Consider the following 21782-nt stretch of genomic DNA (forward strand, 5'->3'; position numbering starts at 1 on the left):
GTGGGGGATTTGTTTTGATTGGGTTTCGACTCTAAGCCAACTGTAGCAGTATATACGACTTTGGTTGAGGGTGAATGAGATGGCAGGGATGCCAGAAAAAATATGCATTCATTTGTTTAAAATTATTTTCACTATTTTACAAGCATTTGCTTTAAACACCTACTAAAACGCGCAACAGCGAAATTGAATAGTTTTTTTTTTATTGTACTAGGCAACAAGCCTTGTTCAGATGCATGATGATATATTCTTCATTTCACACAAAATATATCGTGGCTTTTTCTTGAGTATGACCGATAGATGAACCGTAGTGCATACTCTACGATTGCCAAAACAAGGGTCAGTTTGGACGAAAATGACCAAATTCCAACAAATGGAAAACGATGGCGAGCAAATAAAAAGGTTTGTTTTTGGCAGTAAATCCAGAAACGGTGCCTCGTACGTAGGTGAAAAGCTAGAAATACTCATACCGGAGGTAAGTTTCTCACTGGAAACATTAGCCGCGGTCACTAGTCGATTTTGTTTGGTGTTGGGCTGACGCTTGCGTCCGACCAAGAAGTGTCAAACCGCGATCTCGTTCACACATACACATTGTATTCAAGGGGAAACGTTTGGATTTGTTTCATCATTTTACAGCTTCCACTGCCGGGATATTCGTTCTACACTTGGCCTTCCGCACCGGTGCTTGCCTGGTTTCTTTGGGAAAGACGACATTCACTAATCAACAAGCGAGTACTGGAAATAGGAGCCGGTACAGCGTTGCCGGGCCTGCTGGCGGCAAAGTGTGGAGCTCACGTAACACTCAGCGACTGTAGTACGCTGCCGAAAACCTTGGAACACATACAACGTTGCTGCAGATTGAACAATCTAGTACCCGGACCTGGGAAGGACATCGAGGTGATCGGGCTTACGTGGGGCCTGTTTCTGGATCAAGTACTGCAGCTTGGACCGTTGGACTTGATACTCGGTTCGGACGTATTTTACGATCCATCAGTATTTGAGGACATCCTAGTGACGGTTTCATTCATACTCGAGGCAAACCCGGGAGCCAAATTCATCTGCACCTACCAGGAACGGAGTGCCGACTGGTGCATAGAGAATCTGCTGAAAAAGTGGGATTTGGTGTGCTCCGTAATAAGCTTAGACAATCTCAGTGAGGATCTCGGCGTCGATCCACAGGAGTTGATGGGCAACCATACCGTGCATTTGCTAGAAATAGTACGAAAACCAATCGGATAGACAATTCCTCCGGTGTATCTGTAGACCAAACTTTTCGGCTATGTCTTCCACCACTGCTGCTGCCAGTACCATCGCCCGAGGCGTGCAAAAATTGTTCGTTGGCAATCTGCCGTGGACAGTCAGCACGAAGGAGCTTAAAACGTACTTCTCCAAGTATGGTCATGTCCACTCGACGAACGTAATCTATGACAAGACGACTGGAATCAGTCGCGGTTATGGGTTTATCGTGTTCAGCACGCGCGAGGGCTTCACTAACGCCACCAACAACCGGTTACACGTGCTTGAGGGTCGTGTGCTGGACTTACAACCTGCCTCGTCGTAATATTTAGCGTAGGAAAAGATACATTTCGAAGGTTAATAATCCGTTAATCGTTCGAAGTTGTCCAATGTAATCGAACGGATGATTTCATTGAATAGAATCTTTATTTAGCCTTACAAAACTAATCTCATACGGCGTGTGTCTTAATCCGAATCCATTAAATCATCTCCTTCCTTTATACCCATCTTATCCTCGTATTCCTCTTCGGTGATTTTTTTCTTTTTCACCTTCTTCAACAGCCGAATATCGTTGGCCAGTTCTTCTAGCTCTTCCTGTGAAAATTTAGCTCGTTTCTTTTTCGCCGGGACTGTATCACCCGCCTCAATGGATGCCTTTCGTATTTGTTTCTTTTCCCTCCGCTTCTTACGGATTTCTTTCCGTTCTTCGCGCTCCTTATTGGCCAGCTCCCAGGGAACAGATTTCTTTTTGATAAGCTTCTTTTTTCCCTTCCATTCGCCTGTTTCGGCGTACGTTTTCAGCTTGTTCTCGAACGACGCTTGCTTTTGCTTATCCTTGTAAACGAGTGTGAATACGTCCACTCTTTGCTCCGGGCCACGGAACGACTCTTTGAAATGAGGCTTCATTTCGGGCATGCGGGGTAACTGCAGTAGTCCATAACTTGTCGCTACTCTACCGAGATCCAGATCCTTCAGCCGTAGAATTAGATTACACTCGTGCTTACTGTAGGCCTGCACGTGCGACACAAACGCTCGGTTAGCTTTGTCAAACGTAGCACGATCGGTCTTCTGAAGTTGATGCAATGTGTCTAACGTTTCAGCCAGCATCCTATCGGGTAGCTCCAAATCTATTTGTTTTAGGGAAACTTTCTGATTGCGTGTCAGAAAGTCTACATACGCGTCTTCTGTGGGTAGAAGCATAATGAGCGCATTTCCTTCCGATCCTTGACGTGCAGTGCGGCCGACACGATGAACAAACGCTGCTGCGTTTGATGGCGGTTCCCACTGGAGTACCCAGTCCACTTCAGGAATATCGACACCACGGGCAAGTACATCAGTGCAGAGTAACAACGCGCTGGCCGCTTCGCGAAACGACTTCAGTATCCGGAAGCGTTCCGTTCGCATCTTTCCGTGCAAGGCCAACACTTGCATCGATGAAACAAGGTTCGCCAAAGCGATGGACCAGTACTCAACGCAAGCACACGTGGGAAAGAATATCATCGCTTTCTTGATGTTCTGGGTGCGTATAAATTCCAGCAAAGCAACCAGTTTTTGCTCTGGCTCAACGACGATATAATAGTTTTGCAACAATTTCGGCGTGCTCGTGGTTGCCTTTTCACGTACACTGACCAACACAGGATTACGCAAACCTGCGCGCATCAAATCTTTCACCTCCTTGGTTTGTGTGGCCGAAAACAGCCCAGTCCGGCGCTGCCGTGGAAGATAGCCTAGAATGGTGTTGATGGTCGCCTCGAACCCCATATCAAGCAAACGATCCGCTTCGTCTAGCACGAGCAGCTCTAAACTTTTCACCTTTGCAGCCAGATTCAGGTCTCCTTTGCGCTCAAACAGATCCTGCAGTCGGCCAGGGGTGGCTACGAGTATGTTGACACCTTCCTTCAAGATCGCGAGTACATCTTCTTCAACGGCATTTCCTCCGATGAGCATCTTCTGCCGAAAACTGCTCAGTTCCTCGTGGCAGAGGAACTCGGACAGGACGTCGTGTATCTGGGTGGCCAGTTCGCGTGTGGGTGAAACAATAACAGCTCCGATTTCGTGCTTTTTCCATGCCTCGTTGCGCTTCCTTTTGAGTAGCAGTTCTAGCAAGGGGACAAGAAAAGCTAGCGTTTTTCCGGATCCTGTGACCGCTTCGGCAGCGACGTCTTTGTAACCCAAGAGCAGTGGAATGGTGGCAGCCTACAAAATCAAGAATCATATTTGATACGTGTGTTGCGAACCAATCATTCACGGTAATACCTGAACTGGTGTCATCTTCTCAAAACCAAGACCGTCAATCACTTTGAGCACGGGCGCACTTAGTGGTGTGGCCAAATCTGTCCATTTTACACTTGGTCTAGGCATTTTCAGAGCTGTTTCATTTGCGGTAACAATCCGGACGAAAGTAAAAACATGTGTGATTCCACTCAGCACATGTCCTTATTTACATCGCGAACGCCGCATTTGACAGCTACCTGTGCGGGTCTGTCTGACGTTTCCCAACCGGGTGGTAGTGCAAGCAACTTTGCGGTGAAACAATTGTTTACCGAAGCTTTGCGGCTTGGTCTGGCGAGCGAAGCAAAATCGAACGCAGAGAAAGATACTCCAGTGAAACCGTCTAACGTTTGAACAACAGTGAAACGAAAATGGCACAGAAACGTGCTTCAAACGGGGCACGGTTGCTGAAGGAAGAAAGCGATTTGATGGTCATACGCCCGCTTGGCGCGGGACAGGAAGTGGGCCGATCCTGTATCATGCTGGAGTTCAAGGGTAAAAAGATCATGCTCGACTGCGGCATCCATCCGGGGCTGTCCGGGATGGATGCGCTGCCGTTCGTTGATCTGATCGATGCAGATCAGATTGATCTGCTGTTCATCTCTCACTTCCATCTGGACCACTGTGGCGCATTACCATGGTTTCTGCAGAAGACCTCGTTCAAGGGACGATGCTTTATGACTCACGCCACCAAAGCCATCTACCGATGGATGCTGTCCGATTACATCAAGGTGAGCAACATTTCCACCGACCAGATGCTCTATACCGAGGCCGACCTGGAAGCCAGCATGGAAAAGATTGAAACGATCAATTTTCACGAGGAACGCGATATTCTGGGTGTACGCTTCTGGGCTTACAATGCAGGTCATGTGCTTGGTGCCGCTATGTTCATGATCGAAATTGCAGGCATCCGAGTGCTGTACACGGGAGACTTTTCTCGGCAGGAAGATCGGCATCTAATGGCGGCAGAAATTCCGGCTATGCGACCGGATGTGCTCATCACCGAGTCGACGTACGGTACGCACATTCACGAGAAGCGAGAGGATCGAGAAAGCAGATTCACCTCGTTGGTGCAAAAAATCGTCACCCAAGGTGGTCGGTGTCTGATCCCGGTGTTTGCGCTGGGCAGAGCGCAAGAGCTGTTGCTCATATTGGATGAATATTGGAGCCAAAATCCCGATCTACAGGAAATTCCAATTTACTACGCTTCGTCGCTAGCGAAGAAATGTATGGCCGTGTACCAAACGTACATCAATGCCATGAACGATAAGATCCGGCGCCAGATTGCCATCAACAATCCGTTCGTGTTTCGGTACATCTCGAATCTGAAAGGAATCGATCACTTTGACGATGTTGGCCCGTGCGTAGTTATGGCATCGCCCGGTATGATGCAGAGCGGATTGTCACGGGAGCTGTTCGAATCGTGGTGTACGGACCCGAAGAATGGTGTCATCATAGCGGGTTACTGTGTGGAGGGCACGCTTGCCAAAACGATCCTCTTTGAGCCGGAAGAAATCACCAGCATGAATGGACAAAAGTTGCCCCTCAACATGTCCGTTGATTACATTTCGTTCTCGGCGCACACGGACTATCAGCAGACGAGCGAATTTATTCGCCTTCTCCAACCCACCCACGTGGTTCTCGTGCACGGTGAGCAGAATGAGATGGGCCGGTTGAAATCTGCCCTGATGCGAGAGTATGAGGCCAATCCGAAGGTACAAATCACGTTCCATAACCCGCGCAACACACAACCGGTGGAGCTTTACTTCCGGGGTGAGAAAACGGCCAAAGTGATGGGCACGTTGGCTGTCGGTGAACCAGCCGATTGTCAGCGGTTGAGTGGAGTGCTGGTGAAGCGCGAGTTTAAGTACCACCTGTTGGCTCCAACTGATCTCTCCAAGTACACCGACATGAGCATGTCGATCGTCACACAGAAGCAGAGCATTCATTGGCCTGGATCGCCGGTTGTGTTGAAGCTGCTGCTGGAGCGTGCCGGCGGACCGGGATCCGTTGTTGAACATGCAGTGGCCGAAGGAAGCACAGCAACGGCCCGGTTACGGGTGTGCGATTGTATCGATCTTACGGCAGACGGCAAGATCGTTACGCTCGAATGGCAAGCGACACCGGTGAATGACATGTACGCGGACATGGTGATGGCATGCTTGCTGCAGTGTGACATCGCGGGCAGCAGCGTCATCGGAACTCGGATGTCCAAGGTGGATGAAAAGCATTACCAGGACTGCTTGATCGAAACGTTGCAGGAACTGTTCGGGGAACAGTCGATGGAGAAATTTATCGATTCGGACCGGTTGACAGTGACCGTGCGGGGTAAGCGGATCGTGATCAACTTGCAGACACATGAGGTCGAATGCGACCAGGACGAGCAGCTGTACCAAACCGTGTACATGACCGTGCGGAAGCTGCGACAAAGCTTGCTATTGTAGAGGAAGACTTAGGATAAGTATATGTACTAAAATTAAATGAAATCTAATAAAATGCGTAAAATAAAAGTCATTGCCGAAATAACAACCTTTTTGCAGCACATTTCCTTCACAAGGGACACCGAACACAATGCAAGGTAATTTATATAAATATATATTATATACTATAGATGTATATACGGATCGTACGGGGGATTGCATTCATCGAATATTGTTTTTTTTTTTTTCATTTGCAGTCTGTATAAACAAGGTTAGAGGTGGATTAGCGTTGTTGTTCGAGGCAAGGATAAGTTTGCTAAACGTTTGTTTGTTTTACACACTAGACAAAAAAAAAACCATTTACCCTGCGATCGTCGATCGTTACGGAATAAAAGTTTAGCGCAACACAGAGCTATTTTTCCTTTTTTTCTGCTTTCAGGATGTAAACGATGTAAAGAAATGCACTTTGCGCGTATTACCTTGCTGCCTGATAATACTGAACATAGGCTACACACCATTGATAGCTGCCACCTTCTAGCGGGGGCTCTATTGCATTACGATGCTACTGTCCTAGACCTACACACGCTACAGCCAACTGACTCAGTTGTAGTTCGAAAGTGTAATAAATAACGTACATAGTAAAACGAAGTAATACAAAAATTCATGTGGTGAAGCGCGTTCACAACCAAACACACTAGCTCTAAACGCACACAATACCTGTACAAGTACCAATAATGCTACATTTTGGTAACATCGCTGAATAAAATCTTAGCTTGCAATCTAGCGCGGGGGGAGGGGAGCTGTCTGTTTATTTTGTGTTCCTGTGTGTGCCTGTGCGGTTCTTGGCCAAAATCCTAACGGTGCGATCAGTGTGCAATCGGCTAACTTGAAAGTACTAATTTTCACTCATCATTACGAAGCATTCCAGTCTCTTGGTTCAGTGCATGTTCTGTATTCTTCTAAAGAATAGTACGCATGCTTTTTACTTCTTAGCGAAATGTTTTGATCAATACCCCGCTCAGCCCGGTGCACCCTTTGGAGCAGCAGCAGGGGGTTTTGCAGAATCAAACAGTGGTACAGTACAGTACAAAGTAAAGAATTAATAACTTAACGTAACGGTCGCCTACCATCACTGTACACAACTTTCCACTTTCGTTTCTTGTAATCTAGTCTTCACTTTCGTTTCTTGTATCCTTCTGCGTACAATCAGGAGAACGGATTGCTACGACGCTTCAGCGAACCAAACTTTTTCTCCGCCTCCTGCAGCATCTTTTCGTTGCGGATCACCTCGAAGGGGGCCATCTTTAGCAGCTTCCCGCCAGCAACGCCACCCGTCAGCCGAGTACCATCGGCTGCTCCTACCGATTCGTCCGCCAGCTCGTCCGATGGGAAGTCCTCAAAACTCATATTGCTGAATCCCATCGCTTTGGAGCTTGATTTGGAGCTTCCCTTCGATTGTTTGCTCGTTTGGTCATCTTTTCGACCCTTGCCGATGTTTGCGACACCACTTTCCAGCACTGCCTTCCGGTAGCCACTAACGTTGGCCTTCATCTTTTGGCCAAGCGTACTTGTTGGTTCCTCGCTGCGTCCTTGTCCCGCACTGGCGCTGCTGCTCTTCTCCTGCAAATGATTATACCTTACCTTTTGCTTTTTGGTCAGAAATCCTTTGGACGAAACTTTCACAACCGTATCGCTGCTGTTGTCGTCGTAATCGTCTGACTTGAGATTGCGCACGTCGTCATCGTCCTCGTCATCTGGGCAGAAGTTTACGTAATTGTTATCCGGCGAAATAGAGGTTACGCTATGCGAAGGGATCTGGCTAAAGTTTACGTAATTGCGCCGTGCGGTCAAGTGCTGCTGTCCTGCTACAGCACTATGCTGCTGGTTGCTACCGTAGTGGAGATGGCTGGTCATAGCTGCCGGTTGATTTTGGGCTGTAACTGTCGTAGACAAAGACGAGCTCAACGGCACGGAACATGGTGGCGCAGGGAGTATCGGTATGGTCGGTACAGTGGTGCTAGTGTGAGGAATAATGTGGGTTAATGTTACGCCACCGGACTCGAGTGTAACTCGCGAGATTAATGATTCCTGAGGTGCATTTGTAATAGCAGCTTTTGGTGAGTGGGTCACCGTGCTGGCTAACGACGCTGCTGGTTGTACCGTTGGAGAAACCACCAGTTTTGTTGGCAGTGCTGTGACCATGCCTGGCGAAAGGTTCGATACAACCGGAACCATTGGAGCGATGGGAAACGGTTCCAGTCCGAACAGATCGCGCCGTGCATTGGGGGAAACTTTTTCCCGCTGTGTCGACGATATCGGATCTACGTTCAAATCGAAAAAATCGTCACAAGATACGGGATGTGCGGAATCGCAGCTTGTTGCTGTCGGTTTAATCGGTGTAGATGTGATGAAATCATTCGATAGTAGCTCTACCGTTCCACTGGCAGGGCAGTGTTCCGGAATGGGATGTACATCGGGTAGAAACTTTATACCACTGTTTCGCTTTGGCACGAACGGCTTGCGAAAGGGAGCCATCGCAAACGGATCCAACTCTGCGTCCGCTTCATCGTCTTCCTGGACGATTGGCTGCATTTTAGCGACTATTTCATCCTCTGGGGTAAATGGATCCATCAGGACCTCCTCACCGCTCGTATTATTCTCGGCGGCCGATTCATAGTCCAGCTCGTCATCCAACAGAAGTGGCTTTTCGCCCTGAATCATGTCCTCTTCGGCGGAATCATCTTCATCGATGACGCTGTGCTTCGAATCCAAATGTTCTCGCTTCTTTACGCGTACCCTTGTCACTATTCGGCTCGTGTTGTCCTCGTTGGTGGTGACGCTTTCGCATTCGGCGTGGTAGGCACTTGATCCGCACGTTTTAATACTCTCGCTAATGCAATCATCCACACTTCCCTCACCGCCAAATACTCCCCGACCGAACGGTTTCCTGCGTGTGGGTTCTTGCGAAGGAACTTTCGCATTGGTATCGTCTCCATCCGCAAAATCATCATTCGCGCGGAGATCCGATGCTGATCCGATCGAATCATCATCCGAAGCGTTGCCATTTGTCGGTGCATTCGGTTCATGCCGATTGACACGATCGCTTTTTCTCGCTAAACGACGATCAGTGCTCTTGGCTGCTGTTACGCCGGTGGATGATGATTCTTTGCTCGCTTGAGTCACCTTGCTGCGTAGCTTCTTTACCAGCGGTACGTTTTTCATCTGACTCTTGTCGACCTTATGGTACACGGCTTGCAATTTTTCTGGAATGTTACTCTCTACAAACTGTTTGAAACTGTGTTTCTTTGCACTTCCACCAACGGTACTGCCGCTGTTGTGAATGTGACTTATCCCCGCGAGACCACCAGATCCACCGACCGTGCCACCAACGGTCACAGATCCGATGGATTCGGAGTAAAACTCGGAATCACTGTCGTCCGACGTGATGTCGTTGGAGTTGAGCTTTTCGTACTTGTTACGATCGTCCAGCGGGAGTTTAATGAAGCTGGGCGATCCCTTTTCCCCGCTGCTGATGAGATCGTCCAGCTTCAGATTCTTTGGTCCAAGTACTGTTTTGTCTATTCCCAGCTCCTTGTGCGGGTTGCCAATACCCACTACGTCGATGCCATTGTTGCATGGTTCCGTCGGAGTGTTTTCTATCAGACTTTCCTTACCAGCTCCTCCTTGTCCACTGCCCACCGCGTACCGCCAGCGATCACTTATCTTGGAAGCAAGCTTCGAAGAGCTACTTTTCTGTTTGAACCGTTTCGGTAGCGTAAACGGTGCGGAACCGAAGGGATCCTCTTCCAGGGTCAGCAAATCCTTCCCGGATAAACCTCCGTTCGTTGCAATCATTCCGGTAGATAGGGCCTGTGAAAGGGATCCACGCGGGGGGCCCCAATACGAAACGCAACGGTCCGATTTCATTTCTTCCGGAGAGGTCACGATAGAGGTTTGACTACCTTCGAGCCGCAGTTTGTCAAACTCAGCTCCAAACAGTTGATCTTCCGTGAGCGTCGAAATGGGGCTGAACGGCGAAGGATCTCCGAACGGATTCCACGTGGACGATCCGGACAACGGAGAGACTAGCGATTTTTCACTGTTTGAATTGCTCAGCATGTGCTGCTGTGAGTGCGACAGCACCGTCGGCCTCGGCCTAATGGAAACCGTGGTGGTGGAGGTCGACATCGGATCTTGCTCGAATGGAGACAGCAGAGCAGCAGGCGATACAGCTGCTGAAGGTACCGTGAATCTGCAAACACAAGAGAAACATGCATTAAATGTGCATTAATCTATCGGTACGGTTTCATACTTAAAACTGTTGGAATCTCCTTCTGCCGGGCTTTGTCTCGGTATGGAAGCGGCAAGAAACTTGTCGTCAAAGTTGGCCACAAACTTATCACATTCTACGGTAGCTGCCGGAATGGGCGAAATTACGTTTTTCGGCGAGGGGTTCAGTGGTATTGCTGCCAGCGTGAGCCCAATCGAAGGTGTGCTCGAAGTGTGTTGAGTTGGTTTCGGTCTGGATCGCGGTGCTACACTAGTCCCGTGCCCGATGATGTTTGCCGTCGCAACCGCCGACATTACTGTGGTCTGCCTCGAATCGTTCGCCATAGCGGTGGCCGCATCGAACGAATGATGCTGGTGCGAACCGCACACGTTCACGCCAACGTTATGCTGATTGGTCGTCGACTGGGGCATCTCAGCACACTGCAACTCCCTATCCGATAAGCGAGCTTGTCTTGCTTTCCCGTGGTACACTCTTCCTTCACAATCGGCTCAATCATTCCCCATGGCTGGACTGCTTACCTGGGGAGAAAAGTAGGCGACGCGTTGCATGCGTGAAATCAGTAACACTGCCTGCGTACCGAGCACTAGATACGGTGATGAAACGGGGGATGCAATCATAACTGGACTTTTTGTTTACATTGACCGATAAAGCAAAACCCGTTCGGGTTGGTCTGCGTGGGTGCGCGGATGGGGTGCAAAACAAATGCAGAAGATAGCAGGAGGAACAAACACTAACAATCCAGGCGGCCTGCTTAGGCGATTTCTTCGGTCTATCGCTCGCTTTGCATTTGCACTATTCCGGGAGGACGAGAAGCTACTGGCTCAATGTAAATAACAGCTGCTCTTCTTCCGCTATCATCGCTACGTCAGCGATAAAAAGCACGCAGCATGATGAAATGTATCTGCGGCAAATTGTATACGACTCACCGCTAATCTTTCGGCCTTCGTAGATGACTGAGTTCTCGGTGACTTTATAGACGCCCCATTCACTTACCTACGCTAGTTGGATTAGTTGCTTTTCGGACAATGCAAATGTTTTACATAGGGCTTGATTCCAACACTAACCAGGCGAAGTGAACCTACACAGAAAAATGCACTTGATATTGGCCACTTTTGGGGGAGAATAGGCACGCGTGTTCTGTTATGCAGCACAGGTATTAAGTACGGTCGTTTAGTAACTGATTCATCTTTGGCAAAGTGTTATTTGTAATATTATTTCGAGACCACACAAAATTGCACCTCCGATCCCGTAATGTTGTGAAGTTCTTTCCTTGGCAGTTGCTGTCAAACCCGAACAAGCGAGCCGCTGCGAAGTCGAAAGTGACTCGAAACAGTGTTTGAAGGTGTAGAAGAAAGTGAAAATGCGCATGAAACTAGGGCTCGCAGTTGTTTTCGAATTGGACGGAAGGCAAAGTAATACATTTCGTTCTATTTCAAGTATTGTACTTTTTAATTCACATTTCTCTCTGTATGCTCATTATCCATTGTTGGCAATGCTTCGTCCAGGCAGCAGAAAACCGGAGAAATCATAATGAGCATCCTGTAGTCACGGGGATGCTCTGTTTTCAACTGAACGATAAGCATTTCAAGGTCAGGATCGTTGGGATTTATAACTTCGTTCATTACGATAGCGTATGGCCTGATTCGCATCGGGAACAGGGCAAAGTATTCTTTACTCGACAGCTGATCCTTGGTGGCACGTATACAAGCGCTTATTAATGGTTGGGCTCGAGCACGACTTTGATTGGTCAGGTAGGATAGTGTAGCGTAAAAGGATTCGCTTATCGTAAGGCAACGTGATAAGAATTTAAATTCATTCAATGAATGCAGCGTGTCATATCCTGCGTCTTGAATTTTCATCAATTCATCAACGAGAGCGCTGAGGAACTGCGGGTATATCTGTGCGAGGGATTTTATAAGACTGGGACAGTAGAATCGGATCGCAAGTTTCCATAACCTTATCAAGAAGTTAGTTAGCGAGACGTCTTCTTTAAACGCTTGAACGAATGGCTTCAACAGTTGCAGTTTCTCGAGCAAAGATTGTTCTGGTACGGGTTCTATATTAATTTCTCCTAGTCCGGCATCGAGTATTGTGGACAACCTGCTGCTAATTACTTCACAAGGGCAAGTACTTCCGGACGGAATATGTTTGCTAATACATTTCATGATCGCCAGATCCTTTTCGCAGCTGTGAAGGATGGGATTGGTTTCCCTGCAGGCCGACGGGTTAGTTTGGTTGCCTAATATGCTGATATTATCTGGAACAAACATCTTAAAAACATGATTCCATTATTGAACCATCTCAAAACTAGTCGAAGGACTCGGCATATCAGGTGCTTACCAGTTTGGAAAGGATTTCCGGATCTGCTTCATCCCAAGATTGATCGACGATTGTGTTCAACCGATCTTTCATTCGCAGTTGATAGTTGGTGTCGTGTAAAATGCTGACCGTAAGTTTATTTTGACTTTTGCAGGAACATGCGTATTTGAACTGAAAGTCCATATTTCAGGCAAACCAACAAGAGATCACTGGTGTTTGTCCGATTCTGCTTTGGCTGCGCGCAATTCTTCTTCAAAACGGATCGTTTAGTTTGACAGCTGCTGTCATGGATGCTGCGGTTGGAAAAACGCGAAAGAATGTAATCACAACAAACTGCAAACCGAACGGGGAAAATAGTTCGTGAATGAAAAGCACATAAACCATACTTTCCAGTTTGTGTTGCGGAAGCTGGAGCAGCAGAAACAAACATGTCTACAATGCTAGCAGAAGTGGAAGCACTGGTGCTTCAATACGTCCCTGAATTGATAAAATCGTTAACCGGGTTTGGTGTAAGTATGTTCGCAAAAGTTTGAAGTGGCGAAGAAAGTGAGTGAAATAAGCGTGATGTTTGATTTTAGGAATCGGAAGAAAATTTCGCTATCTGTTACAATTTCACGTTGGGCACCATACGAAACGACCGGTATCTATCAGTAAATAGCCACGAAATACGGAGAAAGATGCAGGCGATCATAGAGAACATGGAAATTACCAACTTTACCACTGAAGCTGACCAACTGCGTCGATGCTACGAGGAGTTGATCAATGATGCGGCCTGTCTAGATCATTATGTTCATGACATTCACTGGTCGGTATTGTTGTTTCTTCTAACCGTTGCTTACAACCCCGTCGGTGCTCTGAAGGAAAGGCTACGAACGGGTGAAGTCCTCCAGCTTATCGAACCCGAATCAACGGAAGTACGTTGCCAGGATAAGGAGCGAGAAGATTTAATAGCGGAATTACTGGAAGACAATCTTCCGCTCACCCCGTACGACGATAAAGAAGGATCGGAACTAAGTGATTGGAGTGATTTAGAGGAGAATGCATCAGGAACCTACCACAGTATAGAGCAAAAGGAAGTGGAAATAGAATCTATCGAAATTGGTAACAAACTTGATAGCAGAACCATTGAACTTCATGAGCAGATCGTGTTTAACAGGATTGAACCTCCGAGACAGGAGGTAAGCTACGAAACCTTTTGCGATGAGTTTTCCGAGCAATGGCTGGATAACAACGTTCAAGTGCCCTGGTGGAACGATGCGCAATACAAGGTCGAGGTGAACAGCGAACACAGAGGGGCATCATTTTGTGATTTTTGGACCGAACGCATCGTAAAAGTGTCCCATGGTTTCCTTAAAAGCGAACCAGTCTCGACCGTGTCGGAGTATAGCATGCTGAGGGAAATTTTATGGATGTTTACCAACCCCGTCGATTGTAAGCTGTTCCGCATCGATGACGACCAGATTTGGATCAACACAAATGTTTCACTATCCAGCACTACCGAACACGGCATACAGACGTTCCTGTTGAACTTCACCGAATATATGACCATTGCGTACCGCTTGCGCAATTTCTGTAGCAGCATTTTGGAACATACTGCGCGAAGTCTTCCTGCACCACACTCGTTCGAGTGCTATGCGGCCGGTGTGAAGAGTTTTCTAGACAACATGGAAGCCGTAATGATACAGCACGAAAAGGAGCTCATTAAACAAGAACCAGGCAAGACGTACACAATCATAAAGCTCTTTCACGAGCTAGAACCGGAGCTGTTTGTGCTGAAGAAGTTGTACGATATTCATAAATTTTCCGTGCTCGATTGGACCAAGTTCCCCGCGCACATTGCCGTAGCGCATTTGCTGTCTGGGCTTTTTCGTAGCGTTAAGCTAAGCGCCAACCTGGAAAAGGGAAATCTTGCCTTTGCATTGCTTCTCGCTGCATTGAAGTGTTACATGAACATGATCGATACCTGGTGGACGGAAGGCAGACTCGATGATTGGCGGGAAGAGTTTCTGGTAGAGAAAACGTACGCAGAAAATTCCTCCATCGGTTTGCAGACCGGGTATCAGGCAAGGCTGTTCTCAAAATGCAAAATACGATCGTTTTACGTTAGTTCTGCCATTTCGGAGGTGATTGAAAACGATCCGATTATAAAGCTGTTGCTGCACCATTCATTGGAGGCCGGTTACACGTTAAACATTCTGAATGGATTGGACAGAATAAGCGACATGCGGAAGGAACAAGACACTGATGAAAATTTGATCTATGCTAGCTTTCTAGAAACGATCGTAGAAGAGCTGGAAAGATTCCGCACCGAAATTTCCACGGAGAAAAGCTGCGAAACTAATGAGCAATCCATTGGTCAGCAAAAGGTATGCGGAAGGTAGTCTATTGCTTCGCAACAGTTTAGTTAATATCTTTTGTTATCTTACAGAAAAGGCAAAATGCTATGTTAGACAATCTTCGAAAACAAATGCGTGAAGTTTGTGATGATGATCTGATGCTGTTAGCATTCAACAGTACCCTCCAATTGGTGAATGAGAGTTGTCGACAGACTGGAACAGCTGAGATGCCGTCTGCGAGAGAGCAATCAACTCGGAAGCTTTCGAATGCTTACAATCTCTATATGATTCTGAACTCGATTTCGTCTCTTCAGCTTCCACTCGAGCACGTGTTGTTTAATGCTATTAAAAACCTGATGGAAACGAAGCGTCAGGCAGCAAATCACTATGTGACGTACATCTATAAGGACGAGTTCCATGTGATGGATCATCTGAAGAACATTCGTAAGGTTCTGCTGCTGGAGGCGAGCGATCTAATGGATTATTTCTACAGCGATCTTTTCCGAAGGATTGAAGCAGGTGAAAGTTGGGCCAATCCTTACCTTCTCACGATACAGCTAAACGACATTTTGGCGTCACGGTTTAACGATATGACGTCACTGTTCACGGTCGAGGTAAATCGGTCGGCTGGCTACAAGCTCGATACCACTATAGTTCTGATGGCAATCGATGAAATACGCGTGCTGTATAATCCAAGCCAAGATTTAAGCAACATGATCAATGACGAAACCATGGCCAGCTATAACAGTGTGTTCCGGTTTTTGCTTAAAGTGAAGTGGGCCCTCGGTACGCTGGAAATGCTACGCTTTCCAGAATCGCAGAAAAAGCGCCCACCATACGCGAGCTTCGGAATGCTCGATCTGATACTGAAGCGATTGGCTATGCTTAAATTTTGGATGATATTTTCGGTGCAGTCCATTCATTCCCACCTGATGACGCACGTGCTGCAATCGTTTGGCGAACAGCTCGACGAGAAGCTCGATTTGGCCGATAATCTGAGCGAGATGATAGCCGTTCATCAGTCTTACATTGGGACCATATTCGACCATTGTTTCCAGCAGGACGATAGCAAACCCGTTATGGAAGGTATTATACGGCTGTTGAACTTGGTGCACATTTTGCGCGATGAATGGAACAACACGGTACTTTACACCGAAATGGACGCGCGGGGAGATATCACGGATAACAGCACGATGGGTGATTTCATTGCGAATTCGCAGGTAGATGAATTGGAACGAACGTATTGCAAATGTCATCAGCAGCTAGCGAAACTACTTAGCCGAGAGGCATACGGAAAGCATAAGTTGCATCGTAAGTATTTCACCACTAAACGAGAAATCTGGAAATCGATTTGTGTTGATGGATCTTTGCATTTCGCTATTCATTTTACAGTTACGGGATTGGCTGATGCGTTTAGTTACAATGTGCCCTACTAAGAACCTCAGGATGGATTAGTATTGCAAACTGCGCTTCGTGCCAATGTCGTCCAGTATCTGCTGCAGCTCGTCGTCCTCAAAGCGACCCTCGAGCGAGGGAATCAGAGCTTTTGCTTCTTCCGGCGAAGCCGGGCAAAGGTTTCCCAGTGCAGCGAGTTCGAACTTGTGGAGTTTTTTCTGCATAAGCAAACTAATACAACAAGAGTTACATGAAATAAACATTACATTGATCGCACCGGTCGCTCGACCCCTTACCTTCTAACGCTGGCAATCGTTTCCTTGTTGCGGAATTTTCGGAATTCGTTCGTGTAGGTGTGAGTTTTGTGAAACACTTCGGAAAACTCCTGTTCTTCTTCCGACGATTCGTTCTGATTCTTTCGATGCTCCAGAAGCATGTGTACTTCGCTGATCAAAAGAGTTTCGGCGCTTTCGAATTCTGTAAACACACGCGTTTTATGTATCCTATTTTATAGGCGAGTTACGAGAAGGAATCTGTACCTTTTGGAAACTGCAAGTCGGCCGCGTCTTCCTCGACCATATCCACCGGATTGAAGCCAGCCATTGTTTAATTAGAATGTTAAATTTCCGGCTTTTTACTGATTAAATTTGTTTAGTGCCGCAGCTATCGTCCCTAGCGTAGATGATTTGTTTACGAGTGAGTTTTTCTGACCAGAGCGAAATTGACAATTTCAATGTGCAAACAAAACGAGTTTTGATGCATGGGTCAAGTTCTGCACAGATGCCGTGAAGAAGTTATGATAAGGTTTCCGATTTGATACAACAATATGAAACAAAGATAACATTTTTTGCATTTGGGAGCTGTATTTATGATAAAATCAACAAACATGTTTGGTATTCCAACGCAGAATTTGGAAGATTATATCGTTTTGCCTCGTACGAGTAGCATTCTGTAGAAGAGAGAACCTACAGTATAAACGCATTCTAACGAAAGGCGAAACAATAGGACTGTCAAAAATCGTAGGCGAGAAAAGCACAGGAGCTGTACGGAACGTTCTAGGAATTAATGGTGATCAGTTTTTAGCGGCTTCGGCGTGTTCAAAACAGTGCGTGAAAGCGTAAAAGTTTAGATTATTAGCACTTCACAGAATCACTATGGAGGATGGCAAAGAAGAGGTAAGTACAGTGCCGTATTAGACGGGCTTTCCTGGTCAGTGCCCGTGCCTGGGTTAGTGTGCCGTGATATTTGCATGGTCAACCAATAGGAGCACTATGTCCAGCTGACGTTGAAGAATTCCGTCATTCTACTGCTTCGAGGTCGGTTGCCGAAGATAGGGTTCCAGGGAAATCTCTTGCTGTATCGTAAATATGCGTCGTCTATTTTCAATGTGTACTAGATAAAAGTACAAGTTGGTCTCAAGGAACGCAACCAAATATCTTCCGGCAAAAAAGTTTTTGTACAGGATCATGTTTTAGAATGCGATACATCACATTCAAAAGATCATAGATAATCCGGTTCAAAATTTAGAAACGAAACGTCTTCATTTGCATAATCGTCACAAATGGCTTCGTTGGGCGAAGGGTTAAGATGAAAGTTTGCGTGAGTAATGCGTCAGCGACACCCTCTTCAGGGTGCGATGATGCCATACTTTACAATTGATCGCGCCTGGTCATGCAACGGATGCCTTATGATGATGGCTTATTCGCGGTGGACATGTACGGAAGTAGAATCCTACGGCTATGGGTAGTAATTTATCTATGGGCAATCTCGTGCAAACAAACATGTGCGAGAAAAAAAGTTAGAAATTACCAACGTTTTGTTTGTGACCTCGTTCGGGACACGCAGCGGTAGCATTTTATGCGGAACTTGGTTTGTGTTCACAAGCAAGCGCATTGATCAAACTTTGGCGCGAAGTAATTCGTGTTTGACGCTAGTAGGCGATGTTGTTTCCTACGGGTAGGAAACCCCAAGGATCAGGTACGGGATAGCGAGAAATAATAACAATTCCCCGCACCCCATCCCCGTGATGAAACTTTTGAGCGGATGATTATCCTGCCATCCCGGTACACCGTTCGGTCGCAGTTGGTGGACAGATCTAGACTACCGTGCATGTTACTACTTACGCTATAGGCTAATACTACTATGTTAATTCTTCATCAGCACCAGTTCGTTGTGGACGATGTAAGTAAGATAATCAAGGAAGCGATCGAGACGACGATTGGAGGCAATGCTTATCAGCATGACAAAGTCAACAACTGGACCGGATCTGTTGTCGAGAACTGCCTTAGCGTGTTAACTAAGCTACAGAAGCCTTACAAGTACATCGGTAAGTTGGATACGGCACAGAAAAAACACATCTCGGTTCGACATGGATTCTTTAATTTATTGCTGATTTATAGTAGTAGCTATCTTTTTACACAAAAATCTTTATTGTGGTCTGTGCGTGTGGGGATAACGGAGGGCTGGGTATGGATAGGTTGTTACTTATCCGTTGAAGCCAACACCGAAACGGGCACCGATACCGATTCCACTGCCAAGGGCACCTCGCGATGCCAAGCCTCCATTGATTCCAGCACCAAAACCAACGCGCGGGGCGATTCCAGCGTTTACTCCGGTACGTAATCCACCGTTAAGCGCGCCGCCAGCGGCAGCTTGCAGTCCCGTGCCGATACCACCGAGAGCGCTGCCTATTCCGCCAAGCACGCCACCAGCCGCGTTGGCCACACCACCGACGAGACCGGTAGCGAGGTTAAGTCCTGATCCTACAATTCTGCCAGCAGTATTAACGGCTGTACCGATTACATTTCCTGCCGTGTTGGCTACAGCACCGACGACTGGACGAAGAAGTCCGGGTCCGCGAATTCCAGCTCCGATACCGACCCCAAAGCCGATGGGTCCGCCAAGACGCGCACCAAAACCGATTCCGAATTCGCCGCTGTGGTGGCGGTGTCCTCTACAGCCGCCACCAATGACGACTGGAGCAGCTGTTGTGGTTCCGGCGGCACTAGCTGCAGTAGTGGTGGTTGCAGCGACGGTCGTCGTGGACAGGTTGTTCAAAAGTGTGGTGAGAATCGACAGTAGGTTGGGATTGGTCGAGGTAATGGTTGTCGTTTGTCCATTGATGGTGACCGTTATCGTGATGGAGGTAGCGGCGGTTGTGGTGGCAGCAGCGGCAGTGGTTGTAGTAGTTGCCGCAGTGGTGGCCGCAGTAGTTGCGGCAGCGGTGGTGGTGGTGGCGGCTGCGGTAGTGGTAGTAGCAGCAGCCGTGGTGGCGGCAGTCGTGGCAGCAGCGGTGGTAGTAGTTGCGGCAGCCGTAGTGGTCGTAGCGGCCGCGGTAGTGGTGGTTGCTGCTACGGTAGTAGTAGTAGCAGACAAGGCTGCAACAATAGCGGCGATCGTAGCTTGATCGGATGAAGCAACGGTTACAATACCTAAAACGGGAGAAAATTTGAACGTTTAGTAACCGATTTTATTAACTCAATGTATCTCTTATTACTTACTTCCATTGATATTGAAGACAACGGTATTACCCGCTGTGCCAGATGCGGTAGTGGCTGACCCAGCGACAGTGGTTGGCGCTACGGTAGTGGTTGGCGCAACAGTGACTACTGGCGCAACGGTGGTAGTCGCTCCCGCCGCTACCGTCGTGGCCACGGTTACACCAATGATGGAGGAAGATCCAAGGACGGTAACTCCGATGCCTCCGATGCCCACCCCGATCTGGGCAAGGGTTGGGCCGGTGAGCAGGCACACGGCGAGCAGGATAGTAGTAAGAAAGTGCTGCTTCATTTCGGCAAATGTCCGTTGAAATGAGTTGCTGATGATAACCGTTGATTCTGATCTGATCGAAGATCCTTCGGTTTTATATACTCGTGGGCCATGGGCTTCTCTAGAATTGACTATGAATAAGCGAGGTTGTTCATGCATGGGGAGTCGCTTACGGCGAGACACATTTTGGCGTGCCTAAAACGGTGTAATTGTTCGAGGGGAGAAAGTGCGTCAATGAGCATTTTTGTTTGCAGTTTTAAGGATAGTGGAAATGATTGTTCTATCTTCCATTTCGATCGAATGACCTTACAACAGATCCGTGTAGGAAAACCATCTATTACAGCAGCAAACATTTTGAATTTGTGTATGGGTAGATGATTCGGATTTTTCTACTGGCAAATCATTAAAGGAAACAGCTTTCAGAGTGTGTTGTACAGTTGTACCGGAGTTAGTGGTTGAGTATGTATTTGTAGTCCAATCATCAGCTTAGTTCTATTTTTGCGAAGTGGAATAGATATGAATTTTGTACTGGAGGAATTGGTCGTGCGATGTGATATAGAGGCAATGTATTGGACATTTTATTAAGACTCCGACACACCATAATGTAATGTTGCGTGCTACACGCAGGCCATTAATTCTGTTAGCACTGCCATATTCTCGATTCGTAGTTTTGGTCTTTTTGTATGGAATCACTTCGAAATCGTGATGCTAGTGTCACCCTTGCATGTTTTCATCGTCAACCGAGAGTGTGTGTCGAATTAAATGGTGCGCTGATTGGATTGAAAAGTTAACTGTTTACTTTTTTTCTCTTTCTAGTAACGTGCATGATAATGCAGAAAAATGGCGCTGGGCTGCATACGGCAAGTTCTTGCTACTGGAATAACGAAACCGATGGTTCTTGCACAGTGCGCTGGGAGAATAAGACGATGTACTGCATCGTATCGGTGTTCGGACTTTCGATCTAATGGAATGCAGTGATATGTGTGGATGAAGGAATAATGGGGTATTTGCAAAATTTCAAAAAAAAACCCGTCAATTTGATTGTCCTTTCATTGTGCGTTTAAAATATCCTTTTTCACCCCTTCATTACGATGTTTTTTTCCGCACAGCACTAGTTGTATATTGTAGTATAATTATCCGATTGTATGCATTAGAAGGACAACTTTTCCCGTGTAAGAAAAAGCTTTAACCTGTTTGTTGAGTTTATTTATTTTTTTATTGAATAATATTCCGCAGTAGTGCATACAACGCTCAAGTGACAAAATTTCCGAATTCGTGTATGGCAATATTTGTCCCTTGTATGAACGTTGTTCTGACCTGCATTATTTTCTTATAATATCAGCCCTTGAAAACAACTGAACATAAAATCAAGCTTTTTTACGCTGTTGCTGCTTTTGGACGTTTCCTCCTAGAAGCCGGTGTCTGAAAAGTGGACAAGATAGTGTGATATGCCCAATGCAAAAATCGAATTACAACGTTAGTCATAGGAAATAGGGTACCGCATTTTCCCACTCACTATATCGTGCGAGGCTGTGCAGCTGTGCGTGAAGAACTGTGTGTGTTGTACTGGGAAATGGAGGAAAAGAAGTAGTAACAACTAGTGAGAATAGTAAGCAGATTGTTGAAGGCTATAGCACAACTAAACAAAACAGAAAACAGATACTAATTGTGCTGGTGACGGTTCGACGAATAATTGGCAACATAGAATTTATAAATCTTCGTGTCCATACAGCAGGAGAAGCGAAGATA

At 46.9% G+C, this 21782-nt stretch overlaps 10 protein-coding genes across 10 annotated transcripts; 5 read left to right on the forward strand and 5 right to left on the reverse strand.

Annotated features, from left to right (window-relative positions):
- The first annotated feature begins 328 nt into the window (after positions 1-328).
- LOC128708256 (histone-arginine methyltransferase METTL23) lies at positions 329-1236 on the forward strand. The gene is made up of 2 exons (XM_053803217.1): positions 329-472; positions 634-1236. Exons 1-2 carry the CDS (start codon positions 353-355, stop codon positions 1234-1236), a joined length of 723 nt encoding a protein of 240 aa, XP_053659192.1. The 5' UTR covers positions 329-352.
- Positions 1237-1276: 40 nt separating this feature from the next.
- LOC128709142 (SRA stem-loop-interacting RNA-binding protein, mitochondrial) lies at positions 1277-1558 on the forward strand. The gene has a single exon (XM_053804127.1). It carries the CDS (start codon positions 1277-1279, stop codon positions 1556-1558), a length of 282 nt encoding a protein of 93 aa, XP_053660102.1.
- Positions 1559-1698: 140 nt separating this feature from the next.
- LOC128708163 (probable ATP-dependent RNA helicase DDX55 homolog) lies at positions 1699-3594 on the reverse strand. Its single transcript, XM_053803123.1, has 2 exons — positions 3490-3594; positions 1699-3429 (listed from the first exon to the last, which is right to left on the reverse strand). The coding sequence occupies exons 1-2, from the start codon at positions 3592-3594 to the stop codon at positions 1699-1701; spliced, it is 1836 nt and encodes a 611-aa protein (XP_053659098.1).
- Positions 3595-3875: 281 nt separating this feature from the next.
- LOC128708074 (cleavage and polyadenylation specificity factor 73) lies at positions 3876-5948 on the forward strand. Its single transcript, XM_053803031.1, has one exon. The coding sequence runs from the start codon at positions 3876-3878 to the stop codon at positions 5946-5948; it is 2073 nt and encodes a 690-aa protein (XP_053659006.1).
- A 1182-nt stretch (positions 5949-7130) lies between these two features.
- On the reverse strand, positions 7131-10625 carry LOC128707491 (uncharacterized). The gene is made up of 2 exons (XM_053802445.1): positions 10237-10625; positions 7131-10176 (listed from the first exon to the last, which is right to left on the reverse strand). The coding sequence occupies exons 1-2, from the start codon at positions 10623-10625 to the stop codon at positions 7131-7133; spliced, it is 3435 nt and encodes a 1144-aa protein (XP_053658420.1).
- A 1038-nt stretch (positions 10626-11663) lies between these two features.
- On the reverse strand, positions 11664-12717 carry LOC128710077 (uncharacterized). The gene is made up of 2 exons (XM_053805117.1): positions 12556-12717; positions 11664-12485 (listed from the first exon to the last, which is right to left on the reverse strand). Exons 1-2 carry the CDS (start codon positions 12715-12717, stop codon positions 11664-11666), a joined length of 984 nt encoding a protein of 327 aa, XP_053661092.1.
- A 245-nt stretch (positions 12718-12962) lies between these two features.
- Positions 12963-16306, forward strand: LOC128707755 (gamma-tubulin complex component 5-like). The gene is made up of 4 exons (XM_053802714.1): positions 12963-13043; positions 13113-14900; positions 14963-16181; positions 16263-16306. The coding sequence occupies exons 1-4, from the start codon at positions 12963-12965 to the stop codon at positions 16304-16306; spliced, it is 3132 nt and encodes a 1043-aa protein (XP_053658689.1).
- A 15-nt stretch (positions 16307-16321) lies between these two features.
- LOC128707063 (DNA-directed RNA polymerase II subunit Rpb4) lies at positions 16322-16868 on the reverse strand. The gene is made up of 3 exons (XM_053802009.1): positions 16805-16868; positions 16562-16742; positions 16322-16496 (listed from the first exon to the last, which is right to left on the reverse strand). Exons 1-3 carry the CDS (start codon positions 16866-16868, stop codon positions 16322-16324), a joined length of 420 nt encoding a protein of 139 aa, XP_053657984.1.
- A 551-nt stretch (positions 16869-17419) lies between these two features.
- LOC128719743 (dynein light chain Tctex-type) lies at positions 17420-20998 on the forward strand. The gene is made up of 3 exons (XM_053813373.1): positions 17420-17440; positions 18426-18591; positions 20850-20998. Exons 1-3 carry the CDS (start codon positions 17420-17422, stop codon positions 20996-20998), a joined length of 336 nt encoding a protein of 111 aa, XP_053669348.1.
- Positions 18750-20054, reverse strand: LOC128719742 (spore coat protein SP65-like). Its single transcript, XM_053813372.1, has 2 exons — positions 19766-20054; positions 18750-19696 (listed from the first exon to the last, which is right to left on the reverse strand). The coding sequence occupies exons 1-2, from the start codon at positions 20052-20054 to the stop codon at positions 18750-18752; spliced, it is 1236 nt and encodes a 411-aa protein (XP_053669347.1).
- Positions 20999-21782: the final 784 nt, after the last annotated feature.

Source organism: Anopheles marshallii, chromosome 2, assembly GCF_943734725.1.
Source record: "Anopheles marshallii chromosome 2, idAnoMarsDA_429_01, whole genome shotgun sequence".
Taxonomy (NCBI): domain Eukaryota; kingdom Metazoa; phylum Arthropoda; class Insecta; order Diptera; family Culicidae; genus Anopheles; species Anopheles marshallii.